Source organism: Syngnathus typhle, linkage group LG4 (genome assembly GCF_033458585.1).
Source record: "Syngnathus typhle isolate RoL2023-S1 ecotype Sweden linkage group LG4, RoL_Styp_1.0, whole genome shotgun sequence".
Taxonomy (NCBI): domain Eukaryota; kingdom Metazoa; phylum Chordata; class Actinopteri; order Syngnathiformes; family Syngnathidae; genus Syngnathus; species Syngnathus typhle.
This window is the reverse complement of record NC_083741.1, coordinates 18,156,529-18,179,295: the sequence shown is the minus strand read 5'-3', so window position 1 is coordinate 18,179,295 and position 22,767 is coordinate 18,156,529. Positions and strand designations below refer to the sequence as shown.

The window sequence follows — 22,767 nt, the reverse complement described above, 5'->3', positions numbered from 1 at the left end:
TGCTTACGGCTCAAGTTGCACAGGTTGGTGTCGTACATTCAGGTTTTAATTCCCGAATGTGACAATACAATAGAAATAATCCTCTGGAAACTTTTTCGGTTGTTTCAACATTGTCGATGGCAGTACTGGCCCGTCTCACCTCGAGGTTCTTCCCTTTGAAGCTGCATTCTTCTCTCTTTCCAAGCGGAGTAGCCCAAGTCAGCTGAAGGGCAAAAACAGTTGGAATAAATTATTTAAAAAAAAAAAAAATGCAACAACCATGTTGAAAAAATCTGCTAAAATTAGAATAAAATAAAAATACCTATAAAAATAAAACTGCCAAAATATTATTGTTACAACAATATATATTTGTAGTATTATTGACAGATTGCTATTTCCATGAATTGGTGAAATTGTACTTTCACGGCAAGACTTTTGCACGCGCACACACGTCTGGCAGCGTGACACACTCACATTCTTCTGCAGCTTAGTCCTGCTGATGTCGGAGAGGCTGAGGGCAAACAGCGCCTCCCGGGCCCCCACGTACAGCATGTCATCCTCCTGGCTGAGCAACAACGACGTGTAATTGAAGACGCCCTCGGCGGAGAACCTCTTGGCCGATCTCTCCTTGGCATCTGTGTGACAACAATGCCATTATTATGAATATTACAAAGAAGCAAGAGGAAAAAACTTCAGGGGGGGGGGCTTGGGGCTGTGTTTGCCACCTTGCAAAATTCATTGTTACTGCATCTCGTTGCTAGATCCCAAAGTTGCTCAAAAACTCCTCCGGCAGAATTTTATTTTTTTCCTAACCACTTGAAGCTAACAAATAGCAGCTAATGCAGCCTTTATCAGCCAGCAATGCGGAATTCAGGCTCGGCATTAACACAAAGTTTGTTCACATCCTCCTCCGAGCCGATGCACTTCACCACCCCAAACTTGGCAGGCATAAATAAATAAATAAAATACTCACAAATACAACTTTTGATGCCAGCTAGTTTTATCGCGTTGGATGTGATATCATTGGAAGAAGCCATTGGGGAAAAACAAGTCTAGGAATGTTCAAAATTAGTTGACTAGTAATTATAAGAGGTTATGAGGGGACAACAGAAACATGCAGCATCTTGGAGATGATGTCGCAATCAGCGAGCGAGAAGCAACTTGTTGATTCTCCAACAAAGACCTTGAGTTGCCTTTAGAAATCAATAGAACATATACTTTTGTTGTTTACATACTTTGCAAAGCTCTATCCTCCATTGTTTTTGCTACATGTTTATCTATTGCTTCCTCGGGTAAACATAGTAAGAACTGACCAAGACACCAAAGCCCAAATTGCTGCATGTCCAAATAAGATAAACGGCTTGTAAACACGAATATTTGCTGCACTTCAACCGACACTCAAAGCACTTTGGCAAGAAAATCGAGAGGAACCAGCTGCACAAGACTCATCTTGTCCGAAACATCACATTTCAAGGACTTTTCCAAACCAAAAGCTCTCACTTTGCGGAATATCCTGCAACATCTGGAGTCAATGTAGAGAAAGCCTGTCATTTGAGTCATAGGCTGGGACGCATATATCCATATTTCCTGCCATGAGGGCAGGGAAATCACAATTAAATAAATTACAATTGAATTACATGTGGAAAAAGAAAACTATAAATGACAGTATACGTAAACACTAATCGTTTAAGGAACTAAATTAAATTTTAAAAAATGTAAATAAAAAAAATGCAGTAATTAAAATATTAAATACTGCGCAAATGAAAAATGCAATAAATAAAATATTAACACTGCCCAAATGAGATAAGGAAACAATGCTAATTAGAAAGTAAGAGGACTTGAGATGATAAAAACCATTTAAAACTAATCTGGTACGAATAAAATTACAATCCAATTAAAGTAAACAAAGCACAAAATATGAAATCATGTTTATCACCATCTCTGTTGGTCCCGTGGGTTCTAGTCATCCACAAAAAAAAAAAAAAAACTGCTTCCCTTTTGGCACATTAACATCCTGACGTACATCACCGTGCAGGACAATAACATAAAAAGTAGAGGAGGGCACACTCATGAATGTATTGAGGAATGGACATCGTTAACAACAGTAGCCGTGGTAACGTTCAGAGGTCATCCGAGAAAAAAAATAACATGTCACTGTCTTTTGAAGAGGTCATGTGTGGTTGGACACAGGAGACGGATCCAAACTTGCTTTTAGGAACTTTGTGTGCTGTCCCAAGACTTTTGGCCATATCGTAGAAGTTAGCAATAAATCAGGTGAAATTCAATTCCGGTAGCCAATTCATTCAAGACGCCCCCCCCCCCTCCCCTTCAATAAATAAAGGATGCTAGGAGCAAGTCGTATATCTGAGCAGCTGCTCCATAGCGACCATGTGCAAACTGTCCGCAAGACAATGAGATACGCCGTCTCATTTCAACTCTTGCGACGGGAAACCCACTCTCCGAACGGGGTTCTCGTAAAATATGTAAATTGTCTCTGCTTGACTATCTATATGCAGAACTCTTCATACATAACTACATCATCTTGCATCTGATAGTGTTCGATTCTGATCCGAAGGCTCCCGGGATAAGATCGCCACAGCCTATCAACTTGCATGATGATCCAGACAATGCATTTTAATACAAGTATTATCGATGATGTTATCAGTCAAAAAAAAAAAAAATACGCCAACCCATAAAGTGAAGCAGATGTTAATATATCCGAAAAGCATAAATTAACATCTGTACCGTAATTTTCCGACTATAAGTCGCGTTTTTTTTCATAGTTTGGGTGGGGGGGGGGGGGGGCGACTTATACTCAGGAGCAACTTATATACATATATACGTTTTTTTTTTCACTTTTTTGGGCATTTTATGGCTGGTGCGACTTATACTCCGGTGCGACTTATAGTCCGAAAATTACGGTACATTTTTGCGTAATTAAATACATTTTCGGATTAGTTCTGGCCTCTTGTTTTGCATTGTTTCAGCAAGCAGAAATGATTCTCTGGCGCCAGTTTGCATACAAAGGAGAGGCGCGCATGCACGTAGACGCAGCTGCATATCGCATTCCAGATGTCTTGTAGCGCCGAGTCGGACCGAAGGTGGGGCCGCTAATCGCTCCTACGAGGATCCGATTGTAAACATGGCCTCGCATTGACGAAAGCAGCACGGGGCAGCCATGTCCAGCTTTGGACACTCCATTCGGTACACCTAGTATACGTTCAAATTTTTGCCCTTGCAAATATGATTACGCCTACTTTTAATAAAACAGAATAAGATAATCATGACCATAGTAGCAATGATTAACTCAAATTATGATTTTTTTTTCGACGTGATATTCATGCACAGTTTTTATTTTGTTCAGCGGGGCTTTTAAAGACCCGGGTTGTGTGTGTGTGCACATCACAGTGAGAGACGGCTGCACCTCACAGATAACAACAACGACAGGCTGGCAGTGCCTCATGCATGTTGATTAAGCAACATAGAAGGTGTCGCATGGTGACAAGTAAATAGAATGCGGGCACTCGAGGATTACAGAGGAACTTAACACCTGTGCAGAATCAACACACACGAGGATGACAGCATAGCAAGACTCTCAGGTGTCATTCTGCAGGCATGCTGGTGGTTGTATCCCCGAGGTGGAATGTGTATGCCTTTGTGGGTTGCAAGCAACTTATTCCGACAAGTCGGATGTAATTTCCTGAAAAAAAAAAAGAGAGAGAGAGACGTGTCCTCGCTAGTCTGACGACGAGGCGCTCGGAGCCTGAAAACACGGAAAGCCACCGGATGCCATGTTGTGTGAAAGAATGTCAGAGTAAATGTTGTACTGATTGGTGCTAAGAACGCTGTTGACTGACAGATGAGAAATAGGAGGCATATACAAGGGGGTTGTCATGGCAACGAGAGCCCAGCAACTCAATGAGGTGATGATTGAATCACTTGAACTGGCAGCAAAGAATGCTCCCATTGGCATATACTATAAGTTCACTGGCGGAGCTAGAAGGGATCTGCGGGGGCAATGCCCCCCCCCCAAAAAAAATATCCAGGTCCCAGGCCAGGCTCTGGCCATATGATGAAAACATTTAGAGTTCTTAATTATTTTGCAGACCCAAGATATCCCCCCCCCCCAAAGAAAAAAATACCTAGCTCCGCCAGTGACTCAGTTACCTTGACAACTGTCCCAATACTTTTGACCGTGTACATATTTTAACATTCACAGTCTCAGTCACTTGCACATTCTTGCAGAGGGTTTGTGCAGCTCGCTAAGTGCACTCTCTGGAAGCAGCCATGTGATTGAGGCCTAAGTGCTAACGCAGCATACAGACCCACAATTGTGTGTGTGTGCGTGCGTGTGTGTGTGTGTGTTATAATGATGAGTTGTGCAGTAGTCTGCCACTCTGGTTGCACATGCACCGCAAAGTAAGCCCAGAGAACGAGCGGGCGGTCGGGGCCGGTCTGAGCGTCGCATGCTGATGGTTTTGTGCACGCGCTCCTCAAACAGCTGGAAGCTTTTAACGCTGACCGAGCCGCACCGCCGCCACCGCTCGCTTCCTGTCGCCGTATTCCACGCGAGCATCGCTTTGCTGATTGGTCCAATTATCCCAGCCGGGGGCTGAGTTCTGATAAGGACCAGGAGGGGGCTTTCTTGATAAGAGTGTGGATTGCAAATTTCACTCAGGTATTTTTTTTTTTGTGGAACTGAATTATAAAATCTCCAAATACTTGTTTTGAGTAGCATTCCAGCCTTATATATGGTTGCGCATTTGTTCACTGCTTGACATTGAAAACATAACAGCGATGATGTCATGGCATTAGCAGAAGATCAAAACATGACCTAATCTCCCAATCCAATCACGCAAAAGCCCTGATTTATGCTGCTGACCGTCTCTGGAGAAATGATATCTGGTATATTGCTATAATTTGCAGCATTACTGTCCACAATCCATTTTTAAAAAATAGAAAGAAACTGCAATTAGTTAGAGGGGAAAAAATTAACAGTAAAGTTGTGCCAATTGGATGCTTTAAATGTCTTCTACATTCCAAAATCAGGGGTTGAGTTGTCACTTTTGATTCATGCTAATTTGTAAGTTCTTGACAAAAATTGCAGATGCATGCTGAATGCTAATTGCACTACAAATGCGACATTGCAGTGGATAAAAACATTGTATCTGTCATTGTCGTAAAATAAAATGACTTGTTGCGAAATGTTGCCCAGACTTCATAAATCCTGCTACAAAATCTCTGCCTACACGAAAAAAAAAATGAACGCGGCGATCCCTAAAAATGAGTGTCATGACCCTGGCATTCCTGTCTGTCCACCTTAATTAAACTCTACAAGGTCATTTCGCGCCGCCTGCTATTCTGCGCCAATCAAGCTGTCCAAATGTGTCACAGCGGAACTTTTCTCCTCATCCTCTGGAGCGTGTAAAAAAAAAAAGGGGGGATGAGGCTATCAAAACCGTGCCGCAATCACGTCGCCATTGTTGAGTCGGATGCAAGCATTAATGAGTGTCACTTGTGCGGGGGGGGTCCAAAGGCGGCCTTTCTTTCAGGCTCAGTGGGCGTGTCCTCAGGGATCATTTGACATCGGTGAGTGTGGAAAAATGCTCTAAAAGCAATTTTGTTTAAGAAATATATAGTTGTCTTATCTTTTTTTTTTTTTTTTTTGCAGAGGCCAGAGCACTGCACATGAGGTGTCGCAATAACGTCGCTATTGATGGCGTCGGTCGAAGGTCCTCGTGAGTGCGACCCCCCCCCCCCCCTACGAGTCGTGGTTTCACAGCCTGCATTTCTTTCAGGATCAGTAGGCGTGTTCTAGGTTTTAGGAAGGCATCGTAGCTTGTCTAAAAGGGACACTTGTATTTGGGCCCGATGCCTAAAATCACGGGCAGGTCGCCTTTGCTTGTCTGCGTGCTGCCAAGGTCGTTGGATTAGCATGCATGAGAGCCGGCGCACAATATACGGCCAATGGAAAGCAAACACGTGTGTGTAAAGGACACCGTGTACACCGAAAGGGGCAAATGCCACAGAAAGTATGTGCCACGCTCGTGTAAATAAAACATTTCAGAGTGTGTGTCGTGTCCACTGTTGGAGGAGAAATGGCGCATGACATCGCTCTCAAGATTAGTCGACGAAAATTTGAGCATGTGCTGGTTATGAGAAGCCAACGCGAATCACACTTAACGTAAGATTGTTTTGCCAAAATGGCCAATCATGGGGAGAGAAATTCTGCAAGGCGTAACTGAAACGTGAAATCATAATTTGAGAAAATTCCAATTGTTCCGTCATTATGTTGTCATATTTTTACTATTTAATCAAATTCTTGCTTCAGTTCCCTAGATTAACCGGCAAAAAAAAAAACTCCACAAAGTCAGTAACAGCATATTTCTTTTCTTCGATAACAAACTTTTCTTTTTCAGTTTACGCCGTTGGTGGAGCAGCATGGAACAGACAATGTGAAAAGGCCGTGAAAAGTCCACATGAAATCGTATCCGGCGCTAAAACATGCAAACATTACTGAGGTTTTTCACATCACAGTGGTGAAAAACATCGACCTCCAATCCTCTCCGGTTTAAAACTCAGAGCGACTCTTTGTTGATGCAAGCAAAAGAAAGAAATAAACGTCCGCTGGCTCGAAAGACGTTTGCGATAATGAAAAACACGCCGCATGCCCAACTTTATTCCCATGAACCTTCGTGCAGCCCTAATGAATAACAGACGAGCGCTCCCGCCGCAACCGCCACACAAAAAACCCTCCACTCGGCGCACACGAGAGATTAGCCTGCTCATTAGGAGAGAGGCATGGTGAATGGCAGTCAATAGAGGAAGGACAAAAAAAAAAAAAAAGACATCTTTCCAGGGAAAAAAGTTCACTTTAAGCGAGGGAAAGTTCCCCCTCCCTTTTTTTTTCCATGCATACAATTGTGTTGTTTGACATGGTGTGGTACAGGCTAGTTATTTGCGTTTTTAAATTGTTTCTGCAAAGTGACTTAGCGTAATCCATTTAGGTCTTTGACAAAGAAGTTAAATGGCTTAAGTGAGAGAAAGGATGCGCTTGAGAATGAATAACAGCAGCTTGACATGTGACTTAAAACCAAAGCATTTTTCTAAAGAGGAGTTTGGACCGTTACAAACCAGGAGATAATCCAAAGGGATAACTGACCGCTTCTAATGGCCGCTCTACGTTATTATATAAATATATTTTATGGAGCTAAATTACCATAATGCTTTAGTGATTTGGCAATAACTGTAGTCACAAAAATAGTATTTTCCGCAGCGCTTCACAAAATGTGTAAAAGATGCAAAGCCTGGTTGCCCCTAAGAAAAACTGCTCAAATGAAAATTCCACCCCGGCCCCGTAGGTGGCTGTAGTGAGCACTACAATGCAGTGGACACCTGCCTAACAGAACAAACGCTCTTTATTATGTCTATCCTTGGCACAGACATATTTGTATAGTACACTATGTTGCCATTCCTGAACACAAAGCATAATGACTGTCAGTGTGTGTCTGTGTGTGGGCACAATTATGATTGCACGCATTTTATTTGGGCATGCGTGCACCTCGGCCTGCAAGCACTTATGCCGGTCCGCCTCGCTCATCACGATAATTCACTCATGCAAATGAAGGCTTGAGTCCTGCAGATGGCCGAGCATTGATTGGGATTTCTCGCTCGCTCATCAGAGCATTCTCACCCTGACATGATATTATTTCGGGTCTTTTGTCGATTGTTGATGAATTGTGGCTTGAAGCAACTGACACTAATTTCAAAGGATGAGGTGTAAAGAAATTGTTGTATGTATTGTACAGAGGCCATTAAAAAGTTGAGCATGCTGGATTTTATAGAGGCGTGAGAGTCTGGTTGTGAGCTGTGGCCGGCAGCAGCTCCAGTGTGAATGTCCTGAGTGTTTTATTGTTATCCTGAAGGTCAATAAACGTCTTAAAATGACAGCCTAATACAACACTGACATGGAAACAGGAGTTCTGAACATTCAGAAACGTTAAAAATCCATTAAAACCCATTTTATTTTGTTTTTGTCAAAACCCTAACCCTAATGTGATGGAAAAATAGTAATAACTTCAAAAATGTTGAGCTGTGAGATGTTAAAGGTGTCTTTTTTTTTGTTTCACTTACCGTATGGGAAAGAGATTCGCGGCGTGACGTCGTCATCCACCGTCATTGCTGATTGGACGCAGAGGGCCAATAGGATGGCGGCAAACGCGAGGCAGCGTGTGCCTGCCGCTAACGTCCACATGGTTATCCTAGCCTCACACCAAGAAACACAAGGGGGGAAGAGTGTTTGTTTGAACTTTCCTCGGAATTCTTGAAGCTCCACCAAACTCCCGAGCTCAGCTTTCTATCCTCGCCGGCATCTTTGGAAGAGTTGCAGCGAGGTAGCGAACGTGCCCTTGACTTGATCCTTGTATTCCCGCCGGTCCTCCTCGCACACGGCGAGCAGACTCTTTGCACAAAGGCGAGGAATCCTTTCTGGATTAAAAGCCTGCTTGTTTTTTGCTGGTGGATGTGATCCGCACTAAGCTCCAAGCAATGGTCATCTGTGAAGAGAACAGAGGGAAAATACGCTCTCTGAGTTTCATCCAAGAACAGGCAGAATTAAAGCGGAGTTACAACAACACATTCCGTTTCGGAGAACAAAAAGAGAAATTTGGCCGACGATATTAGGGCAAGAGATACTCGGATTTTCCACCGACGGAAACGGGGCGTCCCCCTTAACTCTCTGTCCCGAGAGCGCAACATGTATTTGTCAAAGTGATGCCAAAAACAAAAGCAAGGCCACTCTTTGAGCACGCCGCCAGAAGAACGACATCAAAATGCAAGCGGCTGGCACTCCACGCATATGGTAGCGCCACAAACGATTTTTTTTCGTACCCCAGTCCAAAAAACGACGCTGTCATTAGCAACCGCAGATAATCGTGGGGAAGCTTGACTTCATATTTTTTGGCTGCCATGATGATGAATGAAAAGTCCAAAGACAACTCTGTCATTTTCTTTGTCGGATATAATTGATGAATATCAATTGTTTGGAAAAGTTTGATCTTGAAATACAAGAGACATAATGTTTATGTCCCCAACAGTTTTGAGAGTAAACAGGACTCTAATGGCGTCTCTGGATGAGGCCTTTTTTTTTTTATAATCAATGTGAATGTTCCCTCAAGAGCTCATTCAAAGGGTTTTAGAGCAGGTAATAAATCCATTGGCAGGGCAGGCTGGCTGGAGAGGGGTAAGAGGGGGCGGGGCGACCGGCCCCTGGTTGTCTGGTGACCGCTGATGGCAGACTTCCTGGTGGTCGTAACTTTAGCTGGCAGGCACCATTACAGAGTCGCTGAGTGGAAGCAGACAAGATAACTCTCATGATAGAATATTATATTAATGCACACACAAACATGGTTTCAAGCTGATGACGCTCATTACTGCCACCCACAGGACTGGAGAGGAACAGTATTGAGTACTCAAAACTATTCACAGTGACAGTGTGATTCTAACTGAAACTACTCCGTGACTGGAGTTCCCCAGCATATCATTACTCAACGTGAGACGTCTTTGAATATTTAATGAGAAGCGAGTGCTTTCAGGGAGGATTCTTGGCACTCTTTATGAAATGGTAATCCATAGAGAAAATGTGTCAAAACATTTCTCCTGACCTTTTGTTACCTCAATGAGAAGCTTAGGCCCACCAAGAATGATTTTTACCTGGCGTGAATGTACAGTTGGTGGCCTGATACAGCTTTGTCACACAAAGCATCCATGCCAGCTTGCACGGAATGGAAAAGAGAAATCACATGCTTTCAAAGAATTGAAGAATTTAAACCGTGAGGATTTGGATAATCCGGTTAACGCAACAGCCCGTGATTAAGACCTTAGTAATGGGGATGCAACTGACAACAAAGTGACTTCAATTTTCAAATGTCCCGAATGCTAAATTAAACTGACCACTTCTATCAAACATTTAACCGCATTTGCAAGGGGCGCAAAAAAAAGTAATTTATTGGTACGAGATATAACTACCAAGTTTAGTGCCGTGTAGCCCATCTGTCTCATCAGGCTCCGTGCACTGTATGGATAATTGAGGGAATCTGGTGCCATATTGCTCACAGCAACAGATTCATTAACCTTGAGAACTCCCCTGGAGGCTCCACATTAACACCTACATCTGTTGAGTTGAAGGAAGGAACGTGACAACCTCATTGGCTGATAGACCGGACCCGGGTCATGACATTTCTGGAAGAGCGTGAATGCTAAGGAGCTCATCCATTGGACCAATTTCAGTCGCATTCATCCTCATTGGGGTACTATGAAATTCGGGCGAGAGGCAGGGTAGACCCTAGACTGGTCACCAGTCAATCACAGGGTACGTATAGACACACCGAAGGTCAAGCCCTCAATTAACCTAAGCACGTTTAGGGAATGAAGAAAAAGCCTTCAGAAGCAAGGGCAAGACCAAACATGCAAACTACTCCACACAACAGGTCCGAGCCAAAACTAGAGTCGAACCCACAAGTAACTCAATCATGCAATCAATCATCTTGTCTCTGGTGAGTCTTCGGCCGAGGGAATCGACGTGATGCTTGGTTAGGCATCCGCTACCAAAATAGTTGGTCTCAGAGTCACGGCACTTCAAAACGGCTCATAGGAGGGACTACTATTATCACTACTTGAGAGCTTTCTGTTATTCCCAAGTACAAGCCTGAAAACCACACCGGTTGGGGTTTGGGATTCCAGCAAAGTTAGCGGAGCCATTGTGTTGAAGAGAAAGAGCTCAGTGGGTGACGGACAAGACAGAGGCATCATGCTGGCTCTGTCTTTATAACTCACACTTAGCGCAGTCTGCTAAAATGTAGCAGGGGAAAAAACAGATTTAAAATGCGTACAGTACATTAACTTTCCAATTCCAAACTATGATCTTGGATTGAATTGATGGCGAAAACACTGTGTGTATTATTCACTTATTTGCATATTATAAACATAACAAAATGGGCGATAAAATGTAAATTAGCAAAGGGATGAGCTCGTCACAGCATGAACTCCATTGAATTGCACTATTAGGGAAAGAGACGAGTCAACACGAGGATCCGCCGTCAGTTGTTCACATTGCATAACAAAAGCCGCATCTTCGTCGCCTCACAAAGGTATTAAGATGTTGCCATAGTGGTGATGCAGCAAAGTTTTATTGACTCAGGCTTTTTATTGACTTGCTAAACTTTGTTCACGGTATATAAAATTTGCACTTAAAAAAAACCCAAAATTTAATTGAATGAATTAAAATAATCTGCGACCATCGTGAAATATTAATTAATTTTGCAGAGAATGTTTTAAGTTACAATTTAATATTTCATTATACAAATGTACATGTTGTACTGGCATGTTTTGGGAATTTTGGAATTTCAACAGTTGGGACATGCACACTCCAAACAGGAAGGCCAGAAGTGAGATTCAAACCCCAAACCTCATGCTCAATAATATACGTGTGGAATGAGACAGGTGGGAGGAACAAGACAGGTGGGGGACGACGGAGACAGAATTCCTGCAGCCGTCTCCCAGACTCCTAAATAAATCACTAGTGGGTTAAAAATAAACTGCAGCCCCTCCTTGTCGCAGTCAGGCCGGCCGCCGATCGACTACAACTTAATGCATCGACGCCGGTGACTTTCCGAAACAAAGCGTGACTCAGCACGTCTGGCAAAAAAACAAAGTCCGACGAAAATAATGAAAAAGGGCAGGAGAGTGCGATGACATCATTGGGAACGAAACGTGCGGCACACCTTTTACAGTGTGCAACATGACATCAAGGGGTGGTTGTACTAATTTCTATCATGACAAGCTTAAACTTGACTACCTCATCCTCATCGTCATCATTATTATCATCATCATAAAGTAGACGTGATCACAGCTTGAGCTCAAACAGTAGCAGGTATGTAAGGTTTTTAAAACAGGGCAACATGACCTTCACAATTGTACATAATAATAGTTATGAATTTCAGAACTGTTCCTCTGGAAACTACTGAAACCAGGCGGGTATTGAATGCTTCAGCAAAATAAAAATGCGGGACAACGCGGCACTCCTGAATTTACTTCCCCGATGAAACAAGTTTTATTGCAGGAAGAGAAAGAGGGCAAAAAGTAAACAGAGCACTGTAGCAAAGTGGAGACTTTGGAGTCTACTGCTTTTACTTGAGAAAATAAACGCCGCACCAGTAACTGAGGACGTTTCAAGGAGTTTGACGAGTACAATACTAACCTCGTGTGCGTTATTGTTTTATTTTTTGTTATTTTTATCACCAAACAATACCAAATCAACACAGTAAATAGGGAAAAATATTTTGTAATACACTTTCAGGCAAAAATAAAATTGTACCCGATTATTCGATTTTACCATTATTATTCGAGTATTCAATTAATTAATCGATGGAATAGTCGATCTCCGGGCAACTTCCAACACGAGCCAAACAGGAGCAGGCTTGAAAAATTAGCAACGAGGAAGTTGGCTCATTATGAAAGTGCATGTTGAACTGTGAACCAAGATAGCCAAGCTGTAAATGCTTTTAAATCCTGATTAAAAAAAAAAAAATCACATAAATCATCCAGAGCCAAGACACAGCAATAGAATTTCCTACATTCGCATTTGTGTTTACTTTTGTCATTTCTACCGTCCATTTTGTTTACCGTTCACCGCATTCCGAGTTACAGCAAGATGGAGGCTAACTTCGGAATATAAGCAAGCTCCTTTACAGGCAGTACTTATAAATGGACACTGGTGATATGAATATCTGTGCAAATTGAAACCAAAAGCATCTTTTGCGAAACATCCCAGAGGGGGCTCCCCTAACGTATCATTAATTATTCACCGAATCATCTTTCTATTGATTTGCGACGGCCTTGAGTCGAGCCGCTTCTCGCGGCTCAAGATAAGACTCTCAAAGCAAATTCCTCTAATACGAGTCACACAGAAGATAATCAGTAATGAAATACTTGCAAATAATACAAAGTAATTGTTCAGTTCGTACCTGAACGGCCTTCAGTGGCAATAATGTCACAAACGCATCCATAAATACAGGCACCGAAAATGACATATATCATTTTAAGTACACGGCGCACCGCAGCATGACATTACCAATTCCGCCGCGCATATTTGTTGCAGCTGTATGCACGCACATGTGGTGGCCAAACAAGAAACAACATGCGTCTTTCCACAAGACCGCAGCTAAAATAACACAACTATTTTTTATTTTGCTAACGTGTTCCAACTCATGAAAATGACCACAAAACAGCTATTTCCATTAAGGATGGTCTAGTCATCTTTTTTTTTTTTTATAGCGCTTGTCTTCACTCGTGTCGCGGTAAAGCTGATTTTGGGCAAAAGGTCGGATTCTTCCCGGAACTGTCGTCGGCCAATCACAGCTCAGTATTGTTGAAGAGTCAGGCTTCATTTTCAATGAGTGCCAGAGGAGTGCTTAAAGGAGAGTTTGGGGGGGTCAAGTGTGTTGCCCACTAATATGCAGTTGACTTTGAACCGTAGGAGATCATTTTCAGTAAAAGTGTAAAGTATAATTAATGGGCTGCGTTTCGTAATTCCCCGTAGTCGCCACTTGACCACGGCATCTCTGACACAAACTGCCGCGCACTTACCAGCAAATCCCTTTATGGCATTTAAAAATGGCCGCTATTAGTCTCAGAACCGGGAGCAAAGTAGATTAAACTAATCTCCTTTGTTTACCCGGCTCCAAGACCTCTCTGTGCGTTTAACTTGCCGACTCATTTGAAATAGCGTGACGCGAGAGAAGTTGTTAGGAAATGGCCAAGCACATGAATTGCACCCCTAGAGGCCTTTAGTGTTATTACAAGCGGTCCACTTTGACTACTTCTGCTATTCTAATCTCTTCAGAGTTAATTATATTAAATTGTGTCCTTTTTTTTCATTTCAAACATTGAACTTTAGGTATTTTCATCAACCTGAACTTGCGAAATAAGAATTGAATTGCTCAGGTAAAAATATGTTCACCAAAGATACACACTGTTGTTGTTTACAAGCTTGTACAGTAGATGATCCACCTGCGTGACGACGTGCAAGCGATCAAAGTAACACTCACGCGATTACACAACAAGGCCTTCCGTGAGGTCACTGCGCTGATTAGGCCACACGAGGAAGCAAAAGTAAATACGTGACTGGCCACAGCGGACCAGCAATCTCATGACTTCCAAGTGCGTGTTGGAAGCAAGCCATTAAATCCCCTGCGGTTTCATCAACCTGAAGACTCATTTCATTACCGCTTTTGACAAGCTGGACAAAAGGTTTTGAAAAGGGCATTCATGGACGTCTGTACATCTGCACAATCTAATGAGATCTAATGCAAGAAGTGGAGCAAACTTCACAAAGATGGATGAATCTCAACTTCAAACCCATAGTGGACTCCATTTAGCTTGAATCGCCTCGGGACACGATTAATCCACCCGATTATCAAGCTCGTCTCCGTCGAAATCAAGTCGAGATTGCTGCTATTGCGCTATTCTGCTGTCTGGCAGCTTTCAAACAAACCAGCTGAGGCTCTTTGTTAGATATCAGGTAAGTGGTCCTTGCTTTTGTAATTGGTGCCAATGAAGGAAGTCATAAAACAGCATGTGGCGGTCCCTCCTGGCACCAGTTCCCTGATGGAGGCCATAGATAATAACCAGTCACATTGAAGCTATTTGTCTTTAACTGTGAAATTGAGAATAATAAGCTTTTTTTTCTTTTTTGGTTGAATGTTCTCTTTTCTAATAAGCATCTGCTCCCCTGTATTATTCTGAATGACAGCTGCGGTCGCACAATACTATAGCTGCGTTGAACAATAGTAAACGTAGTAAGCCAGCGAGATTCGAAAGAGCAAAAAGTGTGGATTTTCATTCCCGACCAGCTGTTTTTCATCGCCAAGTGAGAGTTTTATCTTTTTCCCCTGCACTCGATTCAAAACAGAGAAGCAGGAAAAAAAAATAAGAAAAGAGAGGGAGGCAGGAATTTGTCTCTGGAGAAAGAGGAGCTTGTTGCATAATCCATTTCCATCGCAGACTTCTTCAAACCGATACTAAATTGTGACAAACGTGCGCCTCCCTTAAATGCCACCCCCGATATATCGCCACGGAAATAAAAACCCAACAATAATAGCAATAATTTTAAACACCGATTCCAAATAAGAATACATTTCCTCAGACTAACATTAAATGAGCAAAAAAACAGCTGATGAGTTGAATGTAAGAAAAATATTAAGAAATGTTCCAAAAGGACTTCCCATCAATCAGCAAGTAATTCTTCCTAGACTTAATGCTCGGTGTCACTACCAATGCAAAGTTAAATTAAGTTAAGGTCCAGAAATGCTAAAAACACAAAAAATACACTGACTAATACAGTGTTACCAAATAAAGATAAGGAAAATGAGCAAGTCAAGGGAGACAAATGAGATGGACCTTGGCTGACCTGCATCTAAAAAGAATAATAATTAAAAAAACACAGCAAGCATTCCCTAAGAGCAGCAAGAGGCAAGCCAAAAAAAACTTGACTTTGAAGACACATACATGATGCAGCAAATGCAAATTATTCAACACAAAAAGGCCTTGTGGACTGACTGCAAAAAGTTGGATCGGATATTACTCATACTGATATACGGGGCCGGCCGGATGGGGGCAGCTCGCTATCTTGCATGGCACGGCGAGAAAAAAAACAAACAGTCCCACAGAAATTGCTGTCAAGCACATCTCATGTCCAGGCACTCACGTGGAGGCTTGCGCACTTCAACACGCTAACCTGCCAAGCCCCGCCTCTTAAAGGCACATGCTGGTTTGTTTTTGTTGAAGCCGATAGCGGATGGGTTTGGCAACGATGTCCCGCGATGGATTGGGGGTTCGCTTTATCTGCTTTTCGGAGACTTAAGGGCCCTTGTGAACTTTTGTTAAAAGGAATGAGTGTCTCCCCACTCTGGTCTCCACATGCTGACCATTCCTCAGCGGAGCAGTGGGTGGAGCATGTGTGTTTGTTTTGAGTGTTTGAATGTGTACGTGATTGTGTGGGTGGGGATCCCATGTGTGTGCGTGTGAGGTTTTTTTTTTTTTTTTAGGCAAAAGGAGGGGATGCGGAAGAAGAGGAGGGGGGGATTTAAGTGTTTCAAGGAATACTGCTTCCTGCAGTTTTTGGTTTACAGTAAAATAAGGGAGGATGAGTGTTGTTCATTCTCACATGAGGTCGTCTGAAGGTTTGTTTTCTCCCCCTCTGTGTGATGTCACAATAAGACACTCATCAATTTGATTAACCCAGTAAAGATTTTTTTTTTTTTTTTTTACACATACAAAAATGAAGTTTCTGGGTAAATATTACACAAGAAAAGCTTAGTCACATCCTGAATGTTTTGTGAAATCTTAAGAAATTTCACTCTTCAACAAACTGTTTGGACTGATAATATATAATAATAATAAATAAAATAATTTATGTTAAGAAACTATTTGTTGGACTGGGGACTAATGTGTGTGATAGTTAAAAGTGTTAAAAGAGAAATAAGATATTGAGCGAGAAACAAAGTAGACATGCTTTCTTTGCCTTAGTGGACCACTTAAGTGATACGGCAGGCTGGATCTGGCCCCAGGGCCTTGAGTTTGACACCTATGATTTAGAGACATTCCTGAGGAAGTCGGAACACACATAAAAAACTCACACATTCACACTAATGGTGAATTTAATTTCAGACTCTTTGGTTAAACTTGCAAACCAGTGCAAGTTCAGAGAGAACTTCCTACAAAGGAAGGCCTGAACCGAGATTCAAACCAAGAACTTCAGCTTTGTGAGCCAGGTGTGCTAACCACTAAACATTCACACTTCCTCAACCATAAACTATAAATGCAATTTCTTGCTTTTTAACTGTACAAAAAAAACAACAGTGTGCATCCAATTTGATGCAGCATAAAAGAGCAAGTTTCAACTGATCCTGCTTTGATGATTGATGATGTCACAGTTTTAATCTGTGAAAGACAAATGACTCTAGATGAAATGCTATTAATTTATTAACTATAAATATGATACTGTGATAAACCAAATTAAATCTAGATCTGATCCTGATTTCCTTGTGTCGCCCTATGCACAAATTCTCAGTGTCCCAAAAGTACCCGATATGATAAAACCTAAACAAACAACAATATTTTGAAGATTGTCTTCCTCCCTACACTCAACTCAGTACTTTTAAATATTGATTAGGTCAACAGCAACAATGTTTGCACATCACTAAACTTGTTAGACTGACTTTAAGAGAAAATACTTAATATAGTTGCTTCATTTCAAAGGAACTGTACAAGCCTGAGACAGTTCAAATAAACTAGAAGAAAAGAAACAAACCCGTTAAAAACCTCTGTATACATAGAAAATTGTTACTCACCATTCTTGGCTGCCAATTGCAGTTAAAAAAAAAAAAAAAAACGCACACACATCCATGCAAACGATCCTTTGATGGCTGAAGTCTTTGGGGCGCTGAAAAGAAGTTAAAAAACAATAACATAAAAGAGATCAGGGTTTAAATCCAGCAGCTCCTTGCATTGACGTGTCGCTCCAATGAAGTCCACTCTGCCTATGTGTGCTTGCGTAGTGTTTCCACTGGCTGCGAAACTTTCAGCTCCGCCCACAACCCACGCCCCCTCTCTCGTGACGTCACGCGCCACAAGGGAGTCCTCAAACGATCAAGTCCAAAAAGTCCAGTAACTTTTGTCATCCATGAAATCCAAATTTTGAGCAGCTCTAGTTTGATATTACAGCTTCTCAACTTTACACATGGGGCAAGGGGGTTAAAAAAAAAAAAGTTTGTATTGGAGACACTACAAACATTTCTTAATTATTTTTTTTTTCAGATTATGTGGATTCACAGCATCAAAACCAGCTGGATTTATTTCACAGATTCAAGTTGTTTAATTTTGAATCAAGGACTTATTTATTTATTTTTGGCTAATCTTTCAAGATGATCAATTCTGGGCTGTGTGTATATTTTAACTATGACTAAGTCACTGCTGCTGCTTCTTCTTGTTGTTCTGCTGTGCTCTGCAGCCAAGTAGAACAATGAAGGAGAGCTAGCGAGCGTCCGGCACAAAGAGCATTACAGAGGATTACGGGCAAAGGCAAAGACTTGAACACAGGCGGACGCAGCCATTCATGTAATCTCCTTTCACTGCTGCAAAAAAGACTAAAATGTCACGTTGTGCTTGTCACATCTCCACTATGCTTTGACATCAGTAAAGCTTAAAACAACACCATCCATCTCTGCTTTGCAGAAATGTGATGATGAACATTTCTCAAAAGTTATAATAGATATCTATTGTACACTTGTGCTTATTAAAGCAACAATATGTTCCGATGAGATCACCTTGGAGTTGTGTTGGACTTTAGGAGCAGGCCTGCAGTTAGGGGCGGGGTTATATGTAAGAACTTTGTTGCATCTTATTGTCTTTGCTGCTTTGATCACTTTTGTCTTGTCTTGAAAGAGCATCCATAGAACTCCGCCCCCTAACTGTACATGTTGTTGTTCATTATACGGAAAAAAAACAACAACAAATCTAGAAAAAAGAGAAATATTAATTAGGAATCAATCTAAACATACAGGAACAACAAATTATTTACTCAGCAAACAAAATATTGACATTTTAGGACCTACTTGAGTTAAAAGTAGCTCAGATGAAGTACAAAGTAACTTCAAACCTACAACAGGTACTTGGACTTCAGGGGTCCAAGTATGTCCAAAAAAAATTCAAAACAAGCAAATATTAGACAAAGGTGTGCAATTGTGCAACCATTTTGGAACCGACCTGCAATTGTGTGAATCACTTGCTGTGTTCCAAAAGAGATACAAAAATAAAAAAAATAGCATAAATCAAGTATGAGTCAGCATCATTGCAGACATTTTGTAACTCTTAAGACATATTTGTTTTCGTGATATGTGCGAGGGTGTGTACTTATGTACCGTGTGTAATCATGCAAGTGCAGTTGAATGTTTAGTCGATTTTTTTTCTCTCTCGTCGACACAATTCATGCAATGTATCGGCGATCCTGCTGTGGCCTTAGTGTTAAAAAGTCAGAATTGTTCAGTAAATCCTATTTTAATCAAAAACGATGTGCTCTGCAACCATATGACAATCCGATAGGAAACTCCACTTTGCCAAAGGTGACAGCGGGCTCCATTGTTGAACACATCACTCTCAATCTTCCGCCATGCTCCAATAACATCCCGCCGTTGTCCAGACAAGCCAACGCACCCGCCGACTACACAGCGGCCATTCAGATCGGGTCACATTTGATTGGGGTTAAGTACATGACAAGCTCTCTTTGTCACACTGGATTTGTGCATCAGTGTCATCAGAGAGGCCTTTCGGAGGGGAGCAAAAATGCTGACATAGGCTACTACAAAGTCACGAGGGCATCACATGACTCAGTGTCTGATAACCTTCAGATGAAACTCAGACAGGCGACAAAAAGAGGAGAGAACTCTTTTTGTCTGTATTCCCAAAATATTTTCAACTCATAACCTCGCACTTTGACCCACCAGATTCATTAACACTAATCTGAGCAGTTTTGTCTAGTCGTGCCGTGCCGGGACTAAATGAAGTTTATTGCTGCGCAGATGTCATGTGGTCAGTGAACAAAGAGAAAAAAAAAACACCAAAGTGAAATAATGACCAAAAGCCATCTGGCAGGGGCTCGCCTGCTGATGCCAAACTAGTAACCCTTCCTCTCTTCATCTTCCATCGGCAATAAAAGACAATATCTGCCACGGCGGGACATGTGGCATTAATATGAATTATCTCCAGTTTAATATGCTTATGCCTCGGGGGGACCGGCGTGACATGACGTCAGCCACGTGCGGGCTTCTAATGAGACGCCGATGAATATATTACATTTATTTTGCGCTTTCTTTGTGCCTTTGCAGTCTGTGTAAAGGGGCAGAGGTCAAGGTCCTGCACAGCTGCACAATGGGAGGATTGAGGGGGCTGGGGGTGTAAGAAAGAAAGTGGCATTGATGATGTGTTAATGATTTTGTAAAAATGCAGACCAATATTTGAACTAAACATCAAATATTACTTGAAAGTGCTTCCGGATCTTGCGCTAACTCTGAATACCTGAGTCAAGATATTTAATCTTCCTTTCTTAACAGGAAGTTTGAAACAATTTTCATTTCTACGTCAAAGCCTTATTGATTTTACATTTGTCCAACACAAGTATGCTGAGGAAGCTGAGGTCGTCCACTTATCCACTTACGGAACAGAGATTCCAGGATGGACTTTTCCGTTGGCTTTTTCCAGAGACGAGCTCCACGCCGTCACGTGATGCGTCTAGTGTAGTCGTGGCGTCTCTGTCTCCGGCCAAAAAGCCATTAAAGGAAGTAAAAGCCTTGGTTCAAATCATATGGAAGTGAGCTTAGACTCTCACAGAGTTAATACGATTAAACAGGCTGAACGACTCATCAAGGTGATTGGAACGTCAATATAGTCAAGATGCAAACTGGTTCAACAGCTGCTTGGCCACGTCTCCGTTCGTGAGCTCAGATAGTCCGATTTTCTTTACTTGAAGGCAAAACGGTGTCCTAGTGGTTTGCACGTGTGCCTCACAGTATAGCAGCTCTTCCTTCCACTGCTGGTCCAGCTACAATATTAAGTGTTGAGGCCACTTTTAAAAAGGTCACCATGGAGACAGCGTGTCTCTCATGGACTGTAACGGGACTTAAAGCGGTCAGAAATCAATGAAGCATCTCAGCAAGAACACACGTTAACCTTCCGAGGAGCCGACAGCACCCATTTCCTGTTGCTTTATTAGTTTGGAGTTGCAGCCTAATTACTGTATATCCTGTACAACAACTGTTCTGACCACCGGCCCATGGGTCATTTGATGCTGACTGGAAAAAAAAAATATTGATCATTTCAGGTATCTACCGTAAGAGACCACTTGGCTTGAGTTCAGTTGTCGAGTGCTATTTGCGGTCGTGATGTCGCTAGCAAACAGGTAAACTGTTGTTGTCATGACGATCAACTGTTTCTTTAAAAAAAAAAGAAAAAAATTATATTCACTTGTATTATTTTTATGATTTTTTTTTTTATATAGAAAACTTTTTCTGGGTTGGAATTGATTAATGGCATTTCATTTGATTTCACTGCAATTTGTTCCACAAGTGAAGAAAATCCAGTTTTACAAAAAGCTCCTTGCTTCCATTTGCAACCTTCTATCTTTGCAAAGCAGGATGTTCTGCATTGATGGCAACCAAAATAAAAAAATGTATGCATAAATAACACACTTTGAGCATCATAGTGGCTTTTTACCGCAAGTCATGCGGAAGAGAAACAAGCACTGAGCTCCCACTATTTACTAATTAATTAACTAGTGTAATGGCGAATTGTGTTTTTAATTACTTTTTTGTTTCTTTCTGTGCCAGTTCAAATCATGACTCGACATGGAACTCAAGCACAAAAAAAGGCTGGCGACAACTGCCACCCACCCAAGTTCCAAATCTTCGCTATGATGATGACGATTAAGACAATGATGAAGATGGTTGCAATCACAGGCAATGAGTGAGTTGAAAGGCACAGCAAAGCTAATTTGTTTGCTGGTTAATTGAAGAGCAGCACGTTGATTATCCGGCGTGGAGAATAGCGTGTTGTTGCTGCTGCAGCTGGATTAAACTTCTCTACAGATTGACTCGATAGCTCTTTGAAATGATGCATCGACTCACTGGGGAAAATCAATGACAACCACATGAAGTGGAGAGATAATCTTAAAAGGGACATGTTATTGGAGAAAATAGCTTTTTCATTGCTTGTAGACAAATAGTTTGGTCTTGTGATCTGCCTATTCTAGTGAATAGGTGAGTCCCCCCCCCCCCCCCCCCCCAAATAGCTACATTGAGGTACCGCTACCAAAAGAAAACCCGGGTAAATTTGCAAATGGTGAACTGCAAAAATACTTGGGTTCACCACACCCTGTCTGGAGCACGAAGAAGCACGGGCATGCAGCAACCCCCAGAGTAGTGCATGATGTACTGCCTCCATGAGTAAAAACGCTTTTATGGTCTTCATGGGCGCTCTCGGCTCAAGAGGAAGTCACTGTAATCAGGGCTTTCCCCCCGGTTGTCATGCGAATGAAAGTTGAACACGCCATTGACATGGCAGGATACAGGGTGGGGTATAAGGTCGTTTACTTGCATAGGACAAGGCTTGATTTCTAATTTCATCGAGGCAAGAAATAGGGTGTGTAAAGTATGTGTAATCATTTAATGAAATTATGTCAGACGTTTTAAAAGACACCAACTTATACCACATAAAAATGCATTTATCGTGGAATCATAATAGAAAATGAATTACTAAAAATATTAATAATAATAAAAGACAAATGACAACATCAATGAATTTTACATGAGTTATTGTCAACTGGTGGTCCGCGGCCCTCTAGTGGCCCTGGCGGTATTGCAAGTGGTACCCAAATTTGGAAATGCAAAATAATTGTAACATTTTAAAAATTAAAATTGATTTGTTATTTAGACTTGATTTATGAATTATAAAAAATGAATACAATGTTTGAGATCTTGATCAACTAAATGACAACTGAAATAAAATACAAAAAAAACGAAATTAAACAAAAAAGAAAGTACTTGAAACAAGTAAGAAAAATAAACTTTTTGGGAAGGAGGGGTTTTGAAGAGAAGATTGAAAATAAATTCAGCTCTTGGAATTCAATGCGCTGAGGTCATAATCAAATGAATTCATTTTAAATATAAAATAAAATAGATT

General features: G+C 41.6%; 1 protein-coding gene across 2 annotated transcripts in view; it reads right to left on the bottom strand.

Moving 5' to 3' along the window:
- LOC133152812 (semaphorin-4B-like) overlaps positions 1-22,767 on the bottom strand; it is a 36,422-nt gene that overhangs the window by 12,945 nt on the left and 710 nt on the right. Inside the window, exons 1-4 of one of the 2 annotated variants that reach the window (XM_061276714.1) lie at positions 17,388-17,567; positions 8,113-8,534; positions 454-614; positions 140-202 (exon numbers count right to left, since the gene is read on the bottom strand). In XM_061276714.1, coding sequence (XP_061132698.1) covers positions 140-202; positions 454-614; positions 8,113-8,233 — 345 coding nt within the window. In that variant the 5' untranslated portion in view covers positions 8,234-8,534; positions 17,388-17,567. Of the gene's footprint in view, positions 1-139; positions 203-453; positions 615-8,112; positions 8,535-17,387; positions 17,568-22,767 lie in introns of those variants that run through there. The other variant, XM_061276716.1, reaches the window with a different exon arrangement.